Source organism: Quercus suber, unplaced genomic scaffold (assembly GCF_002906115.3).
Source record: "Quercus suber isolate HL8 unplaced genomic scaffold, Cork oak 2.0 scaffold_275, whole genome shotgun sequence".
NCBI classification, from domain to species: domain Eukaryota; kingdom Viridiplantae; phylum Streptophyta; class Magnoliopsida; order Fagales; family Fagaceae; genus Quercus; species Quercus suber.
The window spans coordinates 317,614-338,118 of record NW_027069731.1 but is presented as its reverse complement, the minus strand read 5'-3'; the positions used below and the strand labels follow the sequence as shown (position 1 = coordinate 338,118).

Below are 20,505 nucleotides of genomic sequence, written 5' to 3'. Positions count from 1 at the left end.
GTCTGTGATTTGAAGAATAGTAAGGTCCATGCGTAGAGCTGTGTGGTTTTCAAGCGAGAAAAACTTGGATACAAATTCCTCCTCTTATTTGTTATAAGCAAACTGTTGTTTGCTCGGGAAATAGCGACACCAAAGTGTGCCTTGAAAAATGAAAACACCAGAGGCCTCGGAAACCTCACAGATTTCACTACCTATCTTGTCATTGATTTGCTGAATCAACCTGTATAAGCAGATGGGCTGGCCTTATTCCTAGCACCTAGCAATTCCAAGATTCCTATGCGAGCCAATTGCAGCCTTTTGGCTCATTTTCGGTCTATTTGGTTTAATTTGGTCCAAAATATTTTCAACCAACATATTTTCAAAATCAATATGGATAATTTCTGAAAGAATTAGCCTGCGAGCTAAACATCAATGAATAACCATGTGTTTAATCCTTCTTTCGTGTTAGATGATGATCAATATGAATGTTTTATACATGCTTACCATTTGAAGAAAAAATGTGTGGTTCAACGATATTTTGACTTTGAGCACACAAAGAATTTTAGAGGAGCATGAATATCCCAATAATACATCTCGTTTTCTCCATTTACAAGATCAAAAAAATTTCCTTCTCTTGCAGTCTGACGTGGCTTTTTCTTTTCGGTTAACTATATTTATTGTCTCATTCTTGAGATTTCTCCATTCTTTCAATTTGAAAACACTCTATGGATCAACACAGAGTTATTAATTCAAAAATACTCTATGGATCAACACATAGAGTTATTGGATTGCATGTTGCTGCAAGTTTCCTGCGTTCTCTCTATGTCCCTTTCCTCTACCATGCTAATTTTTGCTTTTTATGTTATTATTACTAGTTGCAAATCCACATGATGCGTGAGATTAAATAATTATTTTGTATTGTAATATAATGTATAATTTATTCTCTAAAATTTTTTTAAGGTAATTTGTTCCCCCTAAAAATTAAACTATTCGGTCCAATTAGGTCTATTTCAATCCAATTATGTCTACTTCGATTCAATTTGGTCCACTTGGTCAATTTCGGTCCCCTTTTAGTCCATTTTCGACTAATTGGTCCTTAAATTGATTCTTTTTGTACGTTTTCTTTCCAAGTTTAGCTCAAAAATTCTTTTTTTTTTCTTCTTAATTTTTAGGTTGAAATGTATGCAATTTTATTATACTTGAGCTAAACTTTTTATTTTTGAGTTAAAAAATACAAAGAAAATACTAAAATAGACATTAGAAATTAAAATTATGAGCCCTAAAAATGCAATAAAAAGGATAAATATTCAAAAGCCTTATTCAGTCCACATTGATTCAACTTGGTCCATTTTGTCATCTTCGGTCCAGTCGGTCCTATTTAGTCCATTCTGTCCACTAAAGTTTTATTCGGTTCATTTGGTCTTATTCAGTCCACATAGGTCCAATTCGGTCTATTCAGTCTACATTGGTCCTATTATGTCCAAATCGGTCATATTTGGTCCATTCTATCTACTTTGGGTTCTATTTGGTCCTACTTAATGCCGTCATCCCTAGAAGTTTAATAACTAACTGTAAGTGCTTTACACAAACGGATCAAATAGAACAAAGTGAACCAAATGGATAGAAGAAGATGCATAAAAAAAAAAAAAGAAAAAATGGATAGAAGATCAAATAGGAACAAGGTGGACCTAGACTGAATAAGAATGAATGGACTGAAGTGGAGAACATGGACTGAATGGGACCAAATAGGACCACATAGGACCGAAGTAGACAGATTGGATCGAATAGGACCAATATGGACTGAATAAGACAGAAGTGGACAGAATAGACCAGAACCAAAGTATAAATGGACCGAATAGGACCAAATTAGACTGAATGGCCCGAATAGGACTAGAGTATGCTAGAAATTATTCTCCATACTTTGTTGGACTGGAGTGCTTTTTTTTTTTTCTCTCCGCCTTGTTTTTCTCTCTTATATTTGTTATTTTGAATTAATCGTGCTTCTCTCTTAGTAAATTTCCAGTGCACTAGGTTTGTTTTGTATATAATAAAAAAATTTGTTACTTATTAAAAAAAAAAAAAAAAAAAAAAAAAAATTCTCCATACTTTGTTGGACTGGAGTGTTTTTTTTTTTTTTTTTTTTTTTCTCTCCGCCTTGTTTTTCTCTCTTATATTTGTTATTTTGAATTAATCGTACTTCTCTCTTAGTAAATTTCCAGTGCACTAGGTTTGTTTTGTATATAATAAAAATTTTTGTTACTTATTAAAAAAAAAAAAAAAAAAAAAAAGGTAGTCATGTATATGCATTATATGTTTTATATTTTGAAAACATAGAAAGCACAAGAAGAAGTAAAACACTAAATACACTGAAACTTTTATCTTCTTTCCCGCCCTCTTCAACCAACTAAATCAAATAAAAATACAAAAGTTCTTTACTACTATTTACACCAAACCATTCCCAACGTTAAAAGAAGCAAACAAAAGAGTGAGAGAGCGTTAACGTTATATGGAGCAAACAAGCTTTCAGCTCACCACCAAAGCTCTTTTCAAAAACACCAACAATCCCAAACTAGCATGGCAACTCTTCAAGCGAATTCTCTCTTCACCTACTCATCACTCTCACTTTCTTCGATCAATACCCATCGTCGCTCGCATCCTTATCCACGCAAAAATGCACAGCGAAATCGACACTCTTCACCAACTCCTCCTCGTCTCGCAGCCCGTCGAAACCTCTCACCCTTGTCTCATTTCCCTCGTGAGAGTCTTAGCCCAAATGGGTCTCGTCGATAAGGCAGTTTCCCAATTCAAATCTATTAGAACCCGGGTCCCAGAAAAGCCTCCTTCGGTTTTTTTGTACAATTTGCTTCTTGAGTCTGCTTTAAAGGAAAAGCGTGTAGATTTTGTGAATTGGTTGTATAGGGATATGATTGTTGCTGGAATTAGTCCGGAAACTTATACTTTTAATGTTTTGATGAGTGCGTTATGTGATTCGGGTCGTTTGGAAGAGGCCCGAGAGGTGTTTGATAGAATGTCTGAGAAGGGTTGTCAGCCAAATGTGTTCAGTGTTGGTATTTTGGTGCGTGGGTATTGTAGAGCTGGGCTTGCTAATGAAGGTTTGGAGTTCTTAAATGAGATGAGGGGTTGTAATATATTTCCCAATAGGGTTGTGTACAATACATTGATATCTAGTTTTTGTAAAGAAGGTAGGACTGATGAGGCTGAGAAATTGGTAGAGAAAATGAGAGAGGATGGTTTGTCTCCGGATGTTGTTACTTTCAATTCTAGGATATCAGCTCTTTGTAGTGCAGGGAAAATCCTAGAAGCTTCTAGGATTTTTAGAGATATGCAAATTGATGAAGAACAATTGGGGTTGCCTCAACCTAATATTGTAACATACAATTTAATGTTGGAGGGGTTTTGCAAGGATGGGATGCTGGAGGATGCAAAGACCCTGTTTGAGTCTATGCAAAAAGTTGGTGATTTTATAAATTTGGAGAGTTATAATATATGGTTGCTGGGTTTGGTCAGGAATGGGAAGCTCTTAGAGGCACGGTTGGTTCTAAAAGAGATGGTGGACAATGGCATTAAACCCAGTGTTTACTCATATAACATCTTGATGGATGGGCTATGTAAAAATGGGATGCTTTCTGATGCAAGAATGGTAATGGGACTAATGAAAAGTAGTGGTATTCCCCCAGATACGGTAACATATAGTACTTTACTTCATGGATACTGCAGTAAGGGGAGGATCTCTGAAGCCAATAATATTCTGCATGAGATGATGACTAGTAGTTGTTTACCAAATACTCATACTTGCAACATCTTGCTGCACAGCTTATGGAAAGAGGGGAGAACATCAGAAGCAGAGGAATTACTTAAAAGGATGAATGAGAGAAGTTATGGTTTAGACACCGTGACATGCAATATTGTGATTGATGGTCTGTGTAATAATGGGAATTTGGACAAAGCAATTGAAATCGTGAATGGGATGTGGACTCATGGAAGTGCAGCTCTTGGTAATCTAGGGAATTCATATATTGCCCTGGTTGATGATAGTAGTGATGGGAAGAAATGCACGCCTGATCTAGTCACATACTCAACAATAATTAATGGGTTATGCAAGGCTGGGAGGCTTGTCGAAGCCAAAAGGAAGTTCACTGAGATGGTGAGGAAAAACTTGCTTCCTGATTCTGTGATTTATGATACTTTTATACATACTTTCTGTAAACAAGGAAAACTATCATCTGCATTTCGAGTTTTAAAAGACATGGAGATAAGAGGTTGCAACAAGAGCCTTCAAACCTATAACTCGTTGATCCTGGGCTTGGGGAGTAAAAATCAAATATTTGAAATATACGGGCTGATGGATGAGATGAGAGAAAGAGGGGTTTCTCCTAATGTTTGTACTTATAATAATGTAATCAATTGTCTTTGTGAAGGAGGGAGAGTCAAAGATGCTACCGCTCTTTTGGATGAAATGTTGCAGAAGGGCATATCCCCTAATATATCTTCCTTCAGAACAGTAATTAAAGCTTTCTGCAAGGCATGTGATTTTGGACTAGCAAAGGAAATATTTGAGATTGCTCTAAGTGTATGCGGCCACAAGGAAGCATTATATAGTTTCATGTTCAATGAGTTACTTGCTGGGAATGAAGTCTCTGAGGCTAAAGAGCTATTCCAAGCCACATTGGATAGGAATTTTGGTCTAGGGAACTTCCTGTATAAAGATCTTATTGACAGACTCTGTAAGGATAAAAAGTTAGAGGATGCTAGTGGAATTCTTCATAAGATGATCAATATAGGATATGGATTTGATCCTGCATCATTCATGCCAGTTATTGATGGCTTGGGTAAGCGGGGAAACAAGCATGAGGCTGATGAACTTGCGGAGAGGATGATGGAAATGGCTTCAGAAGGTAGGGTGGAAAATAAGGTTTATCGAAATCAGAAGGAGATGTTTAAGGGAAAACCAAATAAGAATGGCAAAAGTGATTGGCAGAACATACTTCACAGGTAAATAGTGAATAAAAATCTAATTGTGAACCATTCCTTCTTGCTTTTTCTTTTTTGATATCATTGATCTTGTGATTACTTTTTGCTAAACCTGGACCAAATTTACTTCTTCACATCTTCAGTAGAAGTTTATTAGATTACTTTTCAATCAAATTTTACATAAATATATATATATATATATATTTATATATATATTTTTGATAAGTGTAAAATTTTACATAAATATTAGAGTCCATATTGTCATAAGTAATATATGAACGAGTGTGAATATATATATATATTTATATATATATTTTTTTTTTTTTTGATATGTGTAAAATTTTACATAAATATTAGAGTCCATATTGTCATAAGTAATATATGAACGAGTGTGATGGTATGTATTTCTCCTAGATTATTCTTACTGCATGATGGTGTATATTTCTGGCACATATCAACTTGCATTGGGAGATATGTACATGGTTATTTTTTAAATGTTCTGCGATTCTAATCTATGAATATTATGGAGAATTTTAATGCTTGAAGTAGAGTGCAACATCATATTGGGATCACCATAGAAGACAACTTGTACATGACTTGAGGAGGCTTGTACATGACTTGTGCCTCCTCAAGTTTGGTAGACATGAGTTAAAAAGGTCATATCTAGTGCATAAAGCTCCCACTTTTGCGGGGTTTGGGAGAAGTCATAGTAGGCAGCCTTACCCCAATTTATTGGAGAGACTAATTCTCAGAATTGAACCCAAGACCTGTTGCTTTTGGTGGAAGACACTTGCCATTACACCAAGGCTCAACCTCTTTCAGTAGACATGAGTAGATCTTACAAAATTAAATACTCACACAAACACATCTGCAAATACCATTTATATATTCAATGGATTTTTTAATCCGTTGACTCTCTTTTCTAAATCTATGTTATTGGATATGAAAATATATTAAGGGAGCTCCATAATGCTCTGTACTAGGATATGTTAGATTTTTTATTATCATTTCTCATCTATAATGTTTTGATCATGTGAAACTAATGAATTTGATTATCCCAAACTATCAATGTTGTTGTGATGCAAATATCATTTTATGAGTTGTTATAGACGTATTTACTCTTCCTTATCTTTTGACAGAGATGATGGCAGTGGAATTGCATTGAAAGCTCTTAAGCGGGTACAGAGAGGCTTGGGTCAGGGTAGCATATCAAGTTTGCAGCCCCATAAAAATGAATTTCTTGATTACTGGGACGGTGGCGGTTAACTTTATTAATTCTTTGGGGTGAATGCTTAAGATTTGCAATAGATTATAGGAATAGAAGAATGCCAAAATTGAAGCAGTCTGAGGAATCAAGTGCCTCTTTTAGGTACTTAAGGTATGGTTATAGTTTTTGTTTTGACTTTTCTTACACTTGAGCACCAGGCAATGTGAATGTAGATTTTTCCAAGTAATAAGCTCTATAGATTTTAAATATAGGCTTTATTAGACTATTTTGCTGGCATTTTTCTGCTTTCTTAATAAATAAAATGAAATTTCCTTTATTGATGTTTGATATGCTTCAACATATTAAGTCAGAAGTCTTTTTATGGTCATATTGAGGGAGTGATCTGGCTAGACAGCTATGAGCACTTATTTCATATTTAGTAATTAGTATCCCTTATTCATCTTGGACTTGGAAGTAACTCTAACTATGGCTTTAATGTGTGTAGAACTCAGGCTTGCTTGCATCAATCATGCTAACATCTAATAACATTCTGATTAGACAGTGTCAGATGTCTTTTCCTTTTATTTTTTTGCTTTATTGTGGAATTTTTTTCACAGTTAAACAATATTTCTTAACTTTTTATGAAGCTGATGTTATCTGCCCCATAATTTGCAGGATTTTCACATCCTGATGTGCATGGTATGGCCTTGAACAGTTGTGCTCGTCTCATTGAGGCACTTCCTTTGTTTGATGAATATACATTAGGTTAGCACAAAATAGACATATGGGACTAGCAGTTCAAATGTGTTATACTGTTCATTATGTCTAGCAAGCTGGATTTTTATACCATTTGAAAAAAAAGAGACCTTAATGGGAGAAAGGCCAATGCATATTATTTAATCAAGGAAATGAGAAATGTGTACTTTTTCTTCTGGTGGTGTATAATGTGCTTAGTCCACTATAGTCTGTACATAATGAGTAACAGCAAGGAGATTCAATATCAAGTTTCATGTTTATCTGATTAATTTAATATGTATCATCTAGTGCAGCTGACTGATTAATAGGAGACAGGGAATGTTTGTTGCCTTAAAGAACTTTAATAAAAGGGTTACTGTTTGAGAGTTGCAAACTGCCACCTGCATTTATGTTTGTTGATGGCCTACATCAAGCAGTGTGAACGGGCATGGTATCTCAGATGAATGGTTTCTTGCACAGTTTGATTAGTATGATCTTTCCTGGATTTCAGTAGGGTCAAGTTAGATTTAGTAAGCAATTGGTGAGCATCAAATCTTGGACCAGGTCAGTCAGACCATTAGATGCCCATTGGGTGTCTTGGAAGTCTCATATATTTTTATGAAACTTAGTGGTCCCTGTCTTGGATATGAAATTGGATTTTCTGTTGATACCAACAACTACTCCTTATAATCAATTTGCTCCCATTTTAAATATATTTCCCATCTTTTGAGCCAACAACTTGACTCAGGTTCAAATTTTTAATTGTGGTCGGCCTTGGACCACTTTAAAGAGTCATTGATTATTATTCTTATCCCGTACTGCTGAGTTGTACTCCTGCTTACAGTATAGAGCCACAAATGTCATGATTCCTGGAAATAGTGAACCAAAGTCTTACATTAATTGTGGAATTCAAGTAAATTCAACTTATCATGATCCCAACTAATTGATGTAGGTAATGTAGAATTCTTTGTCCAGCTAATTGTGGAATTCAAGTAACAGATGGTCCCTTATGAAATGAGACTGCATTCCCAACTCAAAAACTGGTCTTTGCTTAGGAAAGAGAGATACCAAAGTGCCCCTTGAAAAATGAAATAACATTGCAAAATTCAAACATTAATCTGGTGAAATCCTTACAGAATTTCAACCAAATTTTTGGGTAGTTTCAAAATCAAATTTGGGTTAATTCTAAAATAATTAGCCTCTGAGCTAAAAATCATTGAATAGCTCTGTGTCTCTAGTTTCTAATGCATAAAAAACTAGCAATTTGGACTTTTTTTTCAAATAGTTATGGTAATTTTACTACAAACTTCCTGGACCGGCAGAAAGCATTTAAAAAATTAACAGATTATGAATTCTCTTCTTCTAATTATGCTTTTTTGATTTTTCAAGTCTCTTTCCCAGTTCCTAAGTCTTGCATGGGTCTTGGTCATTGTGTTTTAAATATTTGGTCAAGTATTTGATTTAATTTTTTTTTTCTTGAGAAAGTAAGTTATTATTACTTGGAGTTTTGTTTCAAATTGATCCTATTGAAGTCCTAGGTTATGTATGAATTGTTATTTTGAATTTGAATCAGCCTTTGGTCTATTAAAAGGAGACCTTTACAGATTTACTGTTTAAATTTTATCCTTCGAAGAAAATTCATCGTGGTAAGCCTCTTGTTTTTGCATCTTTTTGATAGTTTACTAGGAGTGGTGAGAAGTTCTACTATTTTCTCTATATAAAGTGGAAATATAGCCATAGTTTTGTATGAATTAATAGCATATTTTAAATTTAAATTAGCATTTGGCTTAAAAAATGAGGCATGTGTTGTTTTAACTCCTATATTTAAATGGATTAGGATATATATGGTGAGTTTTTTTTTTTTTTTTTTTTTTTAAGTTTAATTTTTTTTTTTAGGCCCAAGTTAATGGGCCGAATACCCACGAGAGGACTGTTTCACATCCGAAGAGAGGGATGCGGAGAATGCAAGGCCCAGGGTGGAGTGGAATCCTCTTGGTAGAGGATCATCGCTGTTCGAGGAGGATATCTCCAGTCCGAGGAGGACATCTCCTTCCGAGGAAGATGTTTTACTCTGATATGATATCGAGACTAATTGAGTAGGGAAAAGCCTGATTGACTGTCCGAGGACTCCACCTGATCAAGATAAGCTCAAAGCATATTCAGGAACGATAAGGATGAGGAAATATCTGAGGGAAAGGCTGCTGCCACGTATTCAATGCATTGCAACAGCTTTTCTGGCCGCATTTATGTGGAGAAGACCTCTGAACAGTGCCTCCTAACCTACCGCCACTCACACAGAGATGAAAAGAAGCTGCTGACGTGACAGGTACTTGAACAAGTTCATGGATGGGGAGCACGTGGACGATGGAGATGAGGGGAGAGTGACTATATAATAGAGGGAGAGGGTTTGAAACAAACCATGGAATGTATTCAAACTGATCAATGAACAGTTGAAAGAGTGATAATCCTTTGTTATTAATCCCTTGCTAACTCTAGTTCTTTGACTCATACTCTAAAAATTAATTGTCTTTGGGTTTCCGTAATTGAACCCTACAATATAGATGATGAGTTTTTTTTTTTTTTTTTTTTTAACTTTAATTTTTTTTTCTAATTCTATATTCCTTTGGTGGGTTCCTTAAGGTGGGGAGCTCTACTATTTGCTTTGTATGAGGCATGTGTTGTTTTAAATTGTGAATTATTTACCAGTGAGTGTGTACTAGTGTTTCTTTCCTTATTTTTTAGGGAAAAATTATAGTATCAATGAGAGTTTTCTTCGAGGATATGGATGTTTTTAACGGACAATTAGAATAGAGGGTGCTAGATCTCTTCCCTCTAGAACATGGCAAGGGATACTCTCTCTCTCAGCATGTAAGGGATGTATATATTTTAAAACAATTTCTTGACATTTATAAAGCCATCTTTGTTTTCTATCTAATAGCACCGATCAATTAATATGGGACCACCTTTGCAGATCCTAACTATATGAGAAGTTTAAAATGTAAATTCTCAACTGACTTTATTACAACAATAATTATCTCATACATTGGATATATCACTTTTCTTTCACATTGTGTGAATTCTACACGACTCTTATGTATATAACATGCATTTTTTCTGTTCATAATTATGTAAAATTCACAAGTTATAAAAGAGAAGATACATATACTTTCTCTATCTACAAACAAAAAAGCAAAAAAAAAAAAAAAAAAAAAAAAAAAAAAAAAAGGGGCAAGTTCCAGATCGGCTTTCCAATTCCCATACCAACCCTACCTACTAAAAGACTTCTAGCCATCAACTAAATTATGTGTTAAGTTCTGTTTAACTCTATTTTTTATTCTATATCTCATGATACCAATTTTTTCATAATTACTTACGTGATCTATTGCAATTAGTATTTGTAGTGAAACCATATGAAAAGTGATATTGTAATCAAAATTAGTCATCTTAGGAAGGTACAAGGTTTTTTTTTTGGTATAAGCTTGTAAATGAAAAACAATATTTTAATGTAATATAACATGATTCTTGTGAAAGCCAAAATGCTTAAAATGGTCCTAATTAAAAATTTCATAAGTAATAATTAATTTATTATTCCGTCTAAAATATCCATTGATCTTCGAACTAAGATCGAATGGCTTAAAAGATAAACATAAAAGTGAACAGAATATTCCTAGAATTTGTAATTATAACATTAATTGTCTCCACCATTTGACAAGCTGCTAGCTCTTTAAAACTTGAACCAGAATCCATATATTAACCTCTTGTATTCTTCTCAACCTAATTAAAACCATAGGCTAAACAGAAACCAGCTATGATTTTTAATTAATTAAGACAGGCCACTGCTACCAAAGGGACTTCCAAGACTTTGATTACAAGCATGCTGAAGTGAGAGTCTGATTGTGTGACTTTGGGATGCTCTAAATAGGTCCATGCACTCTTGAAGATCAGCATCACATGTCAAAATCACCCACTCTCTATCATCATCCAAGTACTTGATATCAACTCTACTAACATCATCTAAATTGAATCTCCTTGCAATCTCTAGCTGTAGAGCTCCAAAACTCCAATTGGGATGCAGGCTGAACCTGGTTTTTTCATCACCAAAGGTAGCTTTAACTCTAAAAGCACCCCCATCTCTTGAATTCTGGCTGCTACTTCCTGGTAAGCAAGATAGAGTTTCAAGACCCGGATGCTCTCCAAATGACTTGAGGTTTTCAACTCTATGAATAAGGTTTGGTTCCTGTTGAAGATTCAAGGCATGTAGTTCTGCATCACTGCAAGCCCCATGCAAAATCCCACCAAGGTTTTCAGTCATTAAAGTGTCTGCACTACTCAAAGCATTAATGCTTGTGCTATGTAGCTCTACTCCAGTGGTACAATAGATACTGGGACTAGAAGTTTGACTGCATGAAGAAGCTGGAGATTTTAAGGGACCAGAACCAAAGCTAAATAAGCCACTCTCTTGTTTAGAGTGTGGGTCCTTTGAGTCACTCATGTTCAAGGATGAGATAGGACTGTTTGCCTGCTGGGAACTCAATTCTGGGAAGCTATTATAGAAAGATTCGATTTGAATGGAACCCTCAGCTCCTTGGACTGAATCAATCACAAGCTGGAGTTTCCTCAGAGAGTGACCTACCTTCTTAATCTTTCTAGAAGGCCATCTTGTAATCCCATGTTGCCTGCATATCCTTTTCAGAGTAGTGGGGCACACTGCAATTGAGAGAAGTTGTTGTGAGCCAACTATATTATAGCTTTAGGGTAAAAGAGTGTATTAAAAAACAGCTTAAATTTGCTTTACATATAGTTTTTTAAAGTCTCAAATGTTTTTTAGGTACCACTGTACTTCTGTTAATTTTTAGTAAATAAGGGGGAAAAAAAGCTAATCCAAACGCATACTTAATTTAATTATTTGATGCCAAGGATTGTGAGCTGCCACTCCTATGATAAAAGATGCTAATAAAAAGACAATAAATATACAGAAACAAATATAAAGAGAGTAGGCTAAAGGAATCTCATATAACAAGAGGTTCATGCTGCAACCAGTGAGCAGCCAAAAATGGTTACTTTTAAAAATTGTGAAGAATTTAAGCTTAAAGAAGTAAGTTGCCATCAGAATGAATCATAAAATAGAAAGTGAGAAGAATTTGTATTATCAATTTTTATATGTCTAATGTCTTATTAAAACAGTTAGCATAAAATCTACAAATAATTAGGATGAATAGGTTTCCTGATTATTTTCTAAGATACAAAGAAAATATGCTAATAGCAGGCTGCTCAATGCTTAGGAAAGTTTTTTTCAATTATATAGACATGTATATATAAAGAAATTGAAATATTTTGCTATAGCAATTTATTTATTTTTCTAACATTTCCAATAGTAAAACTACGCCTAAGCAGGAGATTTCGAAAAGAACATAAAAATGATAGTGAAAAGAAAATAAATAAGAGATTAAGAGTCATATTAATATTGCTCACTTTCTCTCTATAACGAAGGAGCATGTAAATAGGGATAGAAATGAATTTACATTAAGTCTATACTTGGCAGGTTAATTATCTATTAATGATAATGGATTGTTTCCTACCTCCAATACTTTTAGCAGCATCTTTGAGGCTCCCAGCAAAGTATTGCCTTAGAACTGGCAAGCTTATAGTCTTCTCAGTTTTGGTCCTCCTCTTCTCCCCAGCTTTTCTTCCACCTGAGGATTGTCGGCCACCATAAGAGTAAGAATCTCCACCACCCTCAGCACTACCCTTGGACTCAGAACTTTGCTGAAGTTGAGCCCCAGAGTCTGAAAATGCTTGCCCACTTCGCAACCCCACTTGAGTACTATCCCAATGAGTTGTCATCTTGAATTCTTCATTAGGTTCTTCTTCCTGATACTCCAAAGGGATAGACAGACCTTTGCCTTTTTGCTGTGCCTCCATCATATGAGCAACCCAGGATGACTCTTTTGAATAAGCTTCTTTCAAATTCGTAGTAGTAGAACTAGTTGGTTTCCCATCTGAAGCAACTACCACTTCCTTAACTGGGTATAAGATTTCTTCTTCCTCAAGTTCTTTCTCAACCACAGCATGTAGACTCCTACGAGCCTGTTGTAACACAATGGACAATGAATTGAGCATTTGCTTTTGTTCTTCAGGATCTTGGCAATCCTTTGGTAAGAAAAACTCCAACACGAAATCAGCTGAGCCAGTATAGATGCTTCGAAGGGGAATTGCCACAGCAGCATGTAACCCAAACATCCTAGCATGATGAGAGAGAGGATATTCTGTCTTGCTAAAGGCAGTGATATCAGTTGCAAAACATGGTTTTGTTGTAGTGAAGGCAGTCCCAACAGTTCCTTGGCCTCGAAATAAGTGGTAATCAGAGCAAGCCTCAAGAAACCCCAATACTTCTAGATCAGCAACATAGCAAGCAGTGTCCACTGTTGAAACACAGTGTGCAAAATTCTCATCAGAATGTCTGCATCCACCTTTACCTTGTTGGACACAAGGGGCCCAAGTTAGGGCTAAAGGCAATCTATGTGTCTTGCTAACAGATGTCAAAACCTCTACTATCTCATTCAGTGCTGCATGGTACAACTCATCACAGGCCTGAGGAAAAGAAACTAATTAGCACACCTATAATATTAATTAGAAATGAATATCAAAATTATAGACACTCAAAAAAAAAAAAAGTTATTGTAAAAGGGTAACATATCCTCATACCTTCACAGTAGGAGGGCTGAAGTATTGAGAACTTCTAAGATCAACAGCCTGCAAATTAAAATACAATTGTAAGAAAGAAGTACGTTGCATTTTATATGGATCACACGTAATAGATGAGTTATTGTACTAGAAGAATAGGAAGAAAAAAAAATCCATTATCATTTTAGCCTTTAGAAGGATTTTTATTTAAGAAAAAAAAAAAAGGAAAGTTCATGCAAAAGGGAAATTCATTCAACAAAGTATCCATAATCAAAGTAGAAGCAAAAAGAGAAGGCATAGCTTAGATATAAATAACAAAAGTTGAATGATGCAAATGGGGGAGGCACAACACCTAAAAGAATAGACAGCATAAATGGAAATAAGAGCATAATATCTATAAAGGTGCTTCTAGATTCTCTCACGATGTGGATAACTTCGAATGTTTTTCTCATTTTAAGCTAACAAAATTTGTCACATAAATTAAGCAATATCGACGAAATTGGAGGGTATAAGAAATCAATGATGGTTTCTTCTAGCGCATATAAATAGAAAATGATTAGAATAAAATAAGTGATATTGGATTTAAAAATGTAGATGATGTATATGTTGGTTGGATACCATCCAGTTCTTATTAACTATATGAATGTTTAATAATAGATTGGTGTTCTGGCATGATAACAAAGAATAATCATAATGAAGAGGAGACAATATAAGTTCAAATTCTATCATACTTAAAGAAAAAATAATGTATTGGCTTAAAATTTGTTTTAGTTACATATTTCTTTTGTCAAAATGAATATAATTTTCAATTTTATTCATGGATCATGTTTAAGAAGATTAAGAAGTAGAAGAAGAACCTCAAGAGCTTGGCAAACATGTTCAAGTTCAGGTCGATAATTGATCTTCTGAGTGGTTGTGACAATCTCAACAACTCCCAAGCAAGTTCCACTACCTCTTTCAAAAACAGGAAGAGCTAGAGAGCCCCGAATATCATATTGCTGTGCATAACTAATACGTGGGTACTCATCTCTTTTAAAGAAACGAACATCAGGGGTCCATTCAGGCAACCTTCCCAAGAAAACTCTACACGGGATCCCAACAGATTCCTCTCTATCTTCCTCAACTGTGAACTGATAAGCCCTTGAAACATTTCTGTAATCTGCAAGGCTTTTGCTATTAGGATCAAAGGAATAAGGCTGGTCATATGTGCTAAGGAAATATCTCCCTCCTTTCCTTATTGGCACCCATATTTGAATAAGCACATTCATTATCTTTGTACATTCTTTTAAGTATCCAACGGCCAGTACTAATCTCTCTTTCACTGAGGAACAAGGACCAGGATTTGCCCTTGGACCAATCCACCATCTTCTGCCAAGTTCATTGCCATCTACTAGAATACTCTCTGATTCAGGAAAAGCTCCCTCAGTCTGATCTTCTTGATAGATTTGCTGATGAGGGTTTGAGTCAAGAGAAGGCAAATAGTAATGTGAAGGGTCATTGAGAGCACGAGACGTAGTAGTAGTAGTAGTAGGTAAAGGAGCTGGAGGCAAAAAGTTGAAGCCACCAGTTGAGGTCTCTAACCAGCACCCTTCAGATAAAAGTTCACCCATGAAATCTGATGCCATGGTGTTATTGTCTGAGAAGTTTCCATATGCTGTAGAATTATTTGGTGTAAAGCCACTGTATTCCATGTTGAGCTTCCTTTCGATTTCCATTTCACAAGGAGACTGCACAGAAGTAAGAGTTTTGTACACTGTATATGATGTTTTTAGAGAGCTTGTTGTTATGTATGTCTGTATGTATTTATGTTGAACTGCAGAGAAGATCACGCTTTTACGATCCAATACACGTGAAGATGAAGAAGAAGATGAAGAAGAAGAGGAACTTTCATGAAGTACTATAAATCCCTTTGCCTGTATCCAAAAACCAAATCTGTCCGAGTCCCAGAAACATCGTCAACAAAAATTGTTTTTTGTGAACTGCAATCACAAATGCATTTCAGAAAAGAAAAAAACCTACTGCTGTTTCATAAAGATTTTTTAAAAGGTTGAAAACATAAAACCTAGTATGGTTTTGCTTGAAAATTTGACATGTGAAGGTTTGTTTTCACACAAACCATATAGACTTCTCTAAATTGCTTGGTTTTAAAATCTCATGCAGCAGCTTTAATTTCTACTCATGACAATCAAAAACCAAAAGCCAAAACCAAAACAAAACAAAACAAAACAAAAAAACCAAATCTGCTGTGATTTAAAAACATGATCAAGAAAGTAGATTTTATAGGGACAAAAAAAAATCATTTTTGAAAACAGACTGAAGTGATGGTTATAGGTATGAAGAAGATATGACAGCAAACAAGGAAAGAATTAAGAGAAAGCAACTCACATAATCACTTTGTTGAAATTCTTGTAAATCTCACTTGTTGTGCATGTCCACCACAATTCCTTGCTGGGTTATAATATCAACAACAAAGAAGAGCTACTATAGCAGATTGTCTCTCTCCTTTGAGAAAGCAAATGAAGACTATAGGTTACTTTCCCAGTTCAATTCTGCACTGCTCTTGTTTTTAGAATAGTACTATTGCCTTTGGCTATATATATTTGTGCGTGTCTCGAGAATCTACTACTATTTAAGGACCCCAAATAAACATAGGAAAAAAATAATAATAAAAACCTAGAGAGAATCTCCTATTTAAGAGGACCCACAAGAAGGGAAAAAAAAGGTAATTACAAGCTTATAGCTTCTCAATTCTCATATATATTACATGCCATCCTCATCATTCACCATACGTATAAGGTGCTTGTAAAGTCAACAATCCATGCTCTCTGTCATGCTTCATGAATTTCTTTCTCAATTTTCTTAGTGAGAGAGAGAGAGATAGAGATTGATATCCAAATATACTACTTCCTTATGATTCTCCGTACGTCCATGTTATGTATTTATAAACATATTTCTTTTCAATGAAAAACTTGATTACAGCCTTGTTGATGTGCTATCTATGTGCCACATGTCTTCACGAGCTAATTCCTTGCCTTTCTACTTACAAACTGTCAAATGGGTGCAGAATTGCGTACACGTGCAGGCAACACCGAAAAGGATGAGTCTTACATTACTTAATTAAATCCATATATAAACTTCTATTCTTTTTTCTTTTTTTCCATTTTTTTTTTCCTTAAGAAATTTGAGGCTCTAGCTAGCCCTAGCCCTCTGATTTTTATTTCTTTTTTAAACTTTTTTTTATGTACAACTTGTTTCTAAGAAAATGATTCTTACCTGTTTTATTGGTGGGTCCATTGACTAAAAAGATTCTAAGTCAATATCCAAAAAAAAAAAAAAAAATGCATTTTGTTAACTCTAGGGTTAACAACAATTAATACAACTATGGTTAGAGTGTTGTTTGGGCGTTATTTTTATGTCAGATTTTTTTTAAGAGAAATTTAACTTATGGCGTCTATTTCTGATAATAACTCTTTATTATCATACCAAAACAAAAATCCGTTTTTTTTTTTTTTGTAAACGGAGATTGAATCTCATATCTCTTATACAATCATAAAAAATTTTACCAGTTAAGTTATCTGGAACTCACTTTATGTTAGATATTTGATTGGTGACAACCATTAATAAAAGATTCTAATTAATTTCTAATGCAAACTTTGTAGCCGTTTGGGTCCTTAACCATGGTTAATATATATATATATATACTCACTTTATGTTAGATATTTGATTGGTGACAACCATCAATAAAGATTCTAATTCATTTCTAATGCAAAACTTTATAGCCGTTTGGGTCCTTAACCATGGTTAATATCTATATGTTGTACGTGTTGTTGTGCTAGGTTTATTCGTATGTTTCTCCCTTCAAATGGAAAGAATTAGATACTTTCTGCAGCCCAAGCTTGCCTGCACATATTATGTATGATTCTCAAAAACAAAATTAAGCATATTATATATTCATATTTTGATATATAAACAATGTAGCTGATATGGTACAATTTACATGGTCCGCCTAATTATGGCACATTATTACCTTGTGTCTAGACTCTAAACTAGGGTTTGTCAAATTTTTGCTAATTTCACTTAAGAGTTTTTTTTTTTTTTTTAATGATTGTAAATGAACCGAGTTGTTTTTAAATAATTCAAGCTCAACTCAAGAAAAATCTTGTTTATATTTATTTATTAGCAAATGAACAAGTTCATACCTAAGTGTAGGGTTGAATATTAAACAAGTCAAATTCAACACAATAATGTGTTCACAACAACTTGTGAATATGAGTCTCAAGATAAGTATATATAATTATATATACATTTATATGTCTCTGTGTATAAAATTATATTTATATAGACTTGAAATTGGATTAAGTAATTATGTAAAAAAGTTCATAAGATATCAAATCCTTATTCATAATTTATTCATAATATAGATAATCCATTTTTTAGTAAAATTTTATATATCTCTAACAATACAAAATTTTGTGAGCCTAATTTTCATAAATTAATCTATAAATAAAAATGGTTCTATTTAGTTTACTCAAAAAATATGATTTCAAGTTTTCAACTACAGTTTATTTATTAGTTATTAATAAGATTTGTGAATGGGTAAAATAATTATTTAACCATAATGTTTATTATATATTCAAAAAGAATAAGTTAATTTAATAAATTAAATCATTAAAAAAACTCAAGTTTTTTCAATTTAAAAAAAAAAAAAAAAACCAAGTTGAACATGTAATCTAACTGAGTCCAAATTTGATAAGGATGGGTGTAAAACCCATATTTTACATTATTCAATAAAAGATTGTCATATCAGCATTTTATTTAAAATTCAATACATCATATCACACCTAATAATATTTTAATAAACTCCTAATTTGTTGGATTTATATATAATTATTAGAATTGATTGGGCGTGATTGTATTATTTTGAATATGTGATAAGATGATGTGGATTTAGGATTTAAGAAGTAAATATGAGTTTTACACCATATCCTTAAGAATCTAATCTCAATATAATTTAGCAATATGTTTGAGTTGAACTCATCTGTTCAAAATTAAATTAATTAAATAATATTAAAATTTTAATATACGGCTTAGTTCAACTTGTTTATAACTTTAATTGCTCTTAACTAGAAATAACTTTGAGGTTAAATTTGAAATTTGAACCTTTTAGAAAAATTACACAATTTAGTGTTTACGTTTCATAAATTTAAAACTTTAATAATTTCATAGTTGAAATTAAGGGATTCAAATCTCGAAGGTCTTCACTGAAAACAATATGATAAATTGGTTAAAATTCTATATTATATAAAAATAAACGGTTAAAACTCATCAATACCTAACCGGCACTAAATCACATTCATCACTATATCTTAAAATAGTGTGCTTATTGCTTAATGAATTTTCTATATATATATATATATATATTAACTGGTACTGTTTATGCAACCCATCCATAACGGTTTTCCAGCTTCATATATTCACAGGAGTGCTTTGGTATGTGCGTCAAAAAGAATGACAATGACCTCTTTTTTTAACCCTAAGTTTTTATTTTTACTTTGTACAGTACCAAATAAAAAAGGTAAAGAATCCTTGCGAGTCTTTTATTTTTATTTTTGATGAACCTCCTTGCGAGTCTTCTAGTCCAATGAAAAGTTTTAACTTTCATTCTAGAATTACAGTAAATTAATAGAAAGTAGCACAGTAATTAAAAATGACTTTCAATATTGGAATGACTTTTACAATACCATCCTTATGGTGAGAATATAATTTTATGATATGTATCAGTCAGTGACTCTCAATTACCTAAATAAGTTGGAGTGACTTACAACTCAGACTTTATGAGATATTTTGGTATTTATCTATGAAAACAATTTGCCTCAATTATTTCTATCTATATATATTATATAAAATACCATTTAATTCGAAATGAAATATTTCTATCTTAATTACATGATATATCCATTTGTGCATGGTATACAACTAATTATTATAGCTTAACCTATTGGTCAAGTGGATTAATGGAAGGGATTTAGATTTTAGAATCAAATCTCCAAATATGTTAATTTTTATTTGCCATGATAGATAATTTTTTACCTAATTAACAAGTTAGAGCTGTTACAGGTAATGTGATTTATCTTTTAGAATTTCATAATATATGCAAACTCAGCCAAACAACATGAGCAATCAATAGTGACAAGTGTCATTTTAAGAATTTTAAGAGTTAAAGATTTCTAAACACTCAATTTTGCTTCCCACAGTTGTCTTTTGGTTTAAACATTTAGTTGCATGTGAACTGAATTATATAAATATAACTAAACCTTTATCAGTTATATAAATTGATAATATCTCATATAATTAATAATTTTTCTAGAAACCAACCTGGTTAGGTATTTCATAATTAATTATTCTAATTTACATAAAAATTTATAAAGTTTATGAGAAAAAATCATTATATAATAGTAACTATTGGAAAGGAAACATATGTCTGATACACGCAAACATACCAATTGCATGTACATAATTTATATATATAATCATAAAAATATATAATATAATTAAATTTATACATTCACCGAAAAAGAAGCTGTAGATACTAGTGTAAAGTTATGTATTTTTTTTCCTCAAAGATAAATACATCCGTGTACTCAATAGCCTTAATTTTGCTTTCTACGTACGTTTTATTTATAAAAGGACATACTAGTTGGAGACATTGTCTCTAATTTTATGCACTATGTTGTAACTTGTAAGTTAATTTTATTAATCAAAAAATTGAATAGTCACAGAAAATTAAGTAAAAAGAATACCACCCCACCCACAAAAAAAAAAAAAAAAAAAAAAAAAAAAAAACCCAAACAAACAAACTAACCACAAAAAGTACATAACCAAATTAAGATAAATAATTTGCCACTTCA

At 33.2% G+C, this 20,505-nt stretch overlaps 2 protein-coding genes across 2 annotated transcripts; one reads left to right on the top strand and one right to left on the bottom strand.

Annotated features, from left to right (window-relative positions):
* Nucleotides 1–2,308: 2,308 nt before the first annotated feature.
* LOC112012863 (pentatricopeptide repeat-containing protein At2g17140) lies at nucleotides 2,309–7,307 on the top strand. Its single transcript, XM_024045240.2, has 3 exons — nucleotides 2,309–4,992; nucleotides 6,111–6,349; nucleotides 6,854–7,307. Exons 1-2 carry the CDS (start codon nucleotides 2,486–2,488, stop codon nucleotides 6,235–6,237), a joined length of 2,634 nt encoding a protein of 877 aa, XP_023901008.2. The 5' UTR covers nucleotides 2,309–2,485; the 3' UTR covers nucleotides 6,238–6,349; nucleotides 6,854–7,307.
* A 3,208-nt stretch (nucleotides 7,308–10,515) lies between these two features.
* On the bottom strand, nucleotides 10,516–16,891 carry LOC112012859 (protein NLP2). The gene is made up of 5 exons (XM_065781671.1): nucleotides 16,871–16,891; nucleotides 14,455–15,510; nucleotides 13,619–13,666; nucleotides 12,493–13,504; nucleotides 10,516–11,620 (listed from the first exon to the last, which is right to left on the bottom strand). The coding sequence occupies exons 1-5, from the start codon at nucleotides 16,889–16,891 to the stop codon at nucleotides 10,737–10,739; spliced, it is 3,021 nt and encodes a 1,006-aa protein (XP_065637743.1). The 3' UTR covers nucleotides 10,516–10,736.
* Nucleotides 16,892–20,505: the final 3,614 nt, after the last annotated feature.

Excerpts from the sequence above, each read along its gene's own strand:
- LOC112012863 (XM_024045240.2), top strand. The coding sequence starts at position 2,486 with ATGGAGCAAACAAGCTTTCAGCTCACCACCAAAGCTCTTTTCAAAAAC. Across the intron at positions 4,993-6,110 it reads TGGCAGAACATACTTCACAG|AGATGATGGCAGTGGAATTG; the intron begins GTAAATAGTGAA and ends ATCTTTTGACAG.
- LOC112012859 (XM_065781671.1), bottom strand. The coding sequence starts at position 16,891 with ATGGACCCACCAATAAAACAG. Across the intron at positions 15,511-16,870 it reads TGGACCCACCAATAAAACAG|GCAAAGGGATTTATAGTACT; the intron begins GTAAGAATCATT and ends TTTTGGATACAG. Across the intron at positions 11,621-12,492 it reads TGCTGCTAAAAGTATTGGAG|TGTGCCCCACTACTCTGAAA; the intron begins GTAGGAAACAAT and ends TCTCAATTGCAG.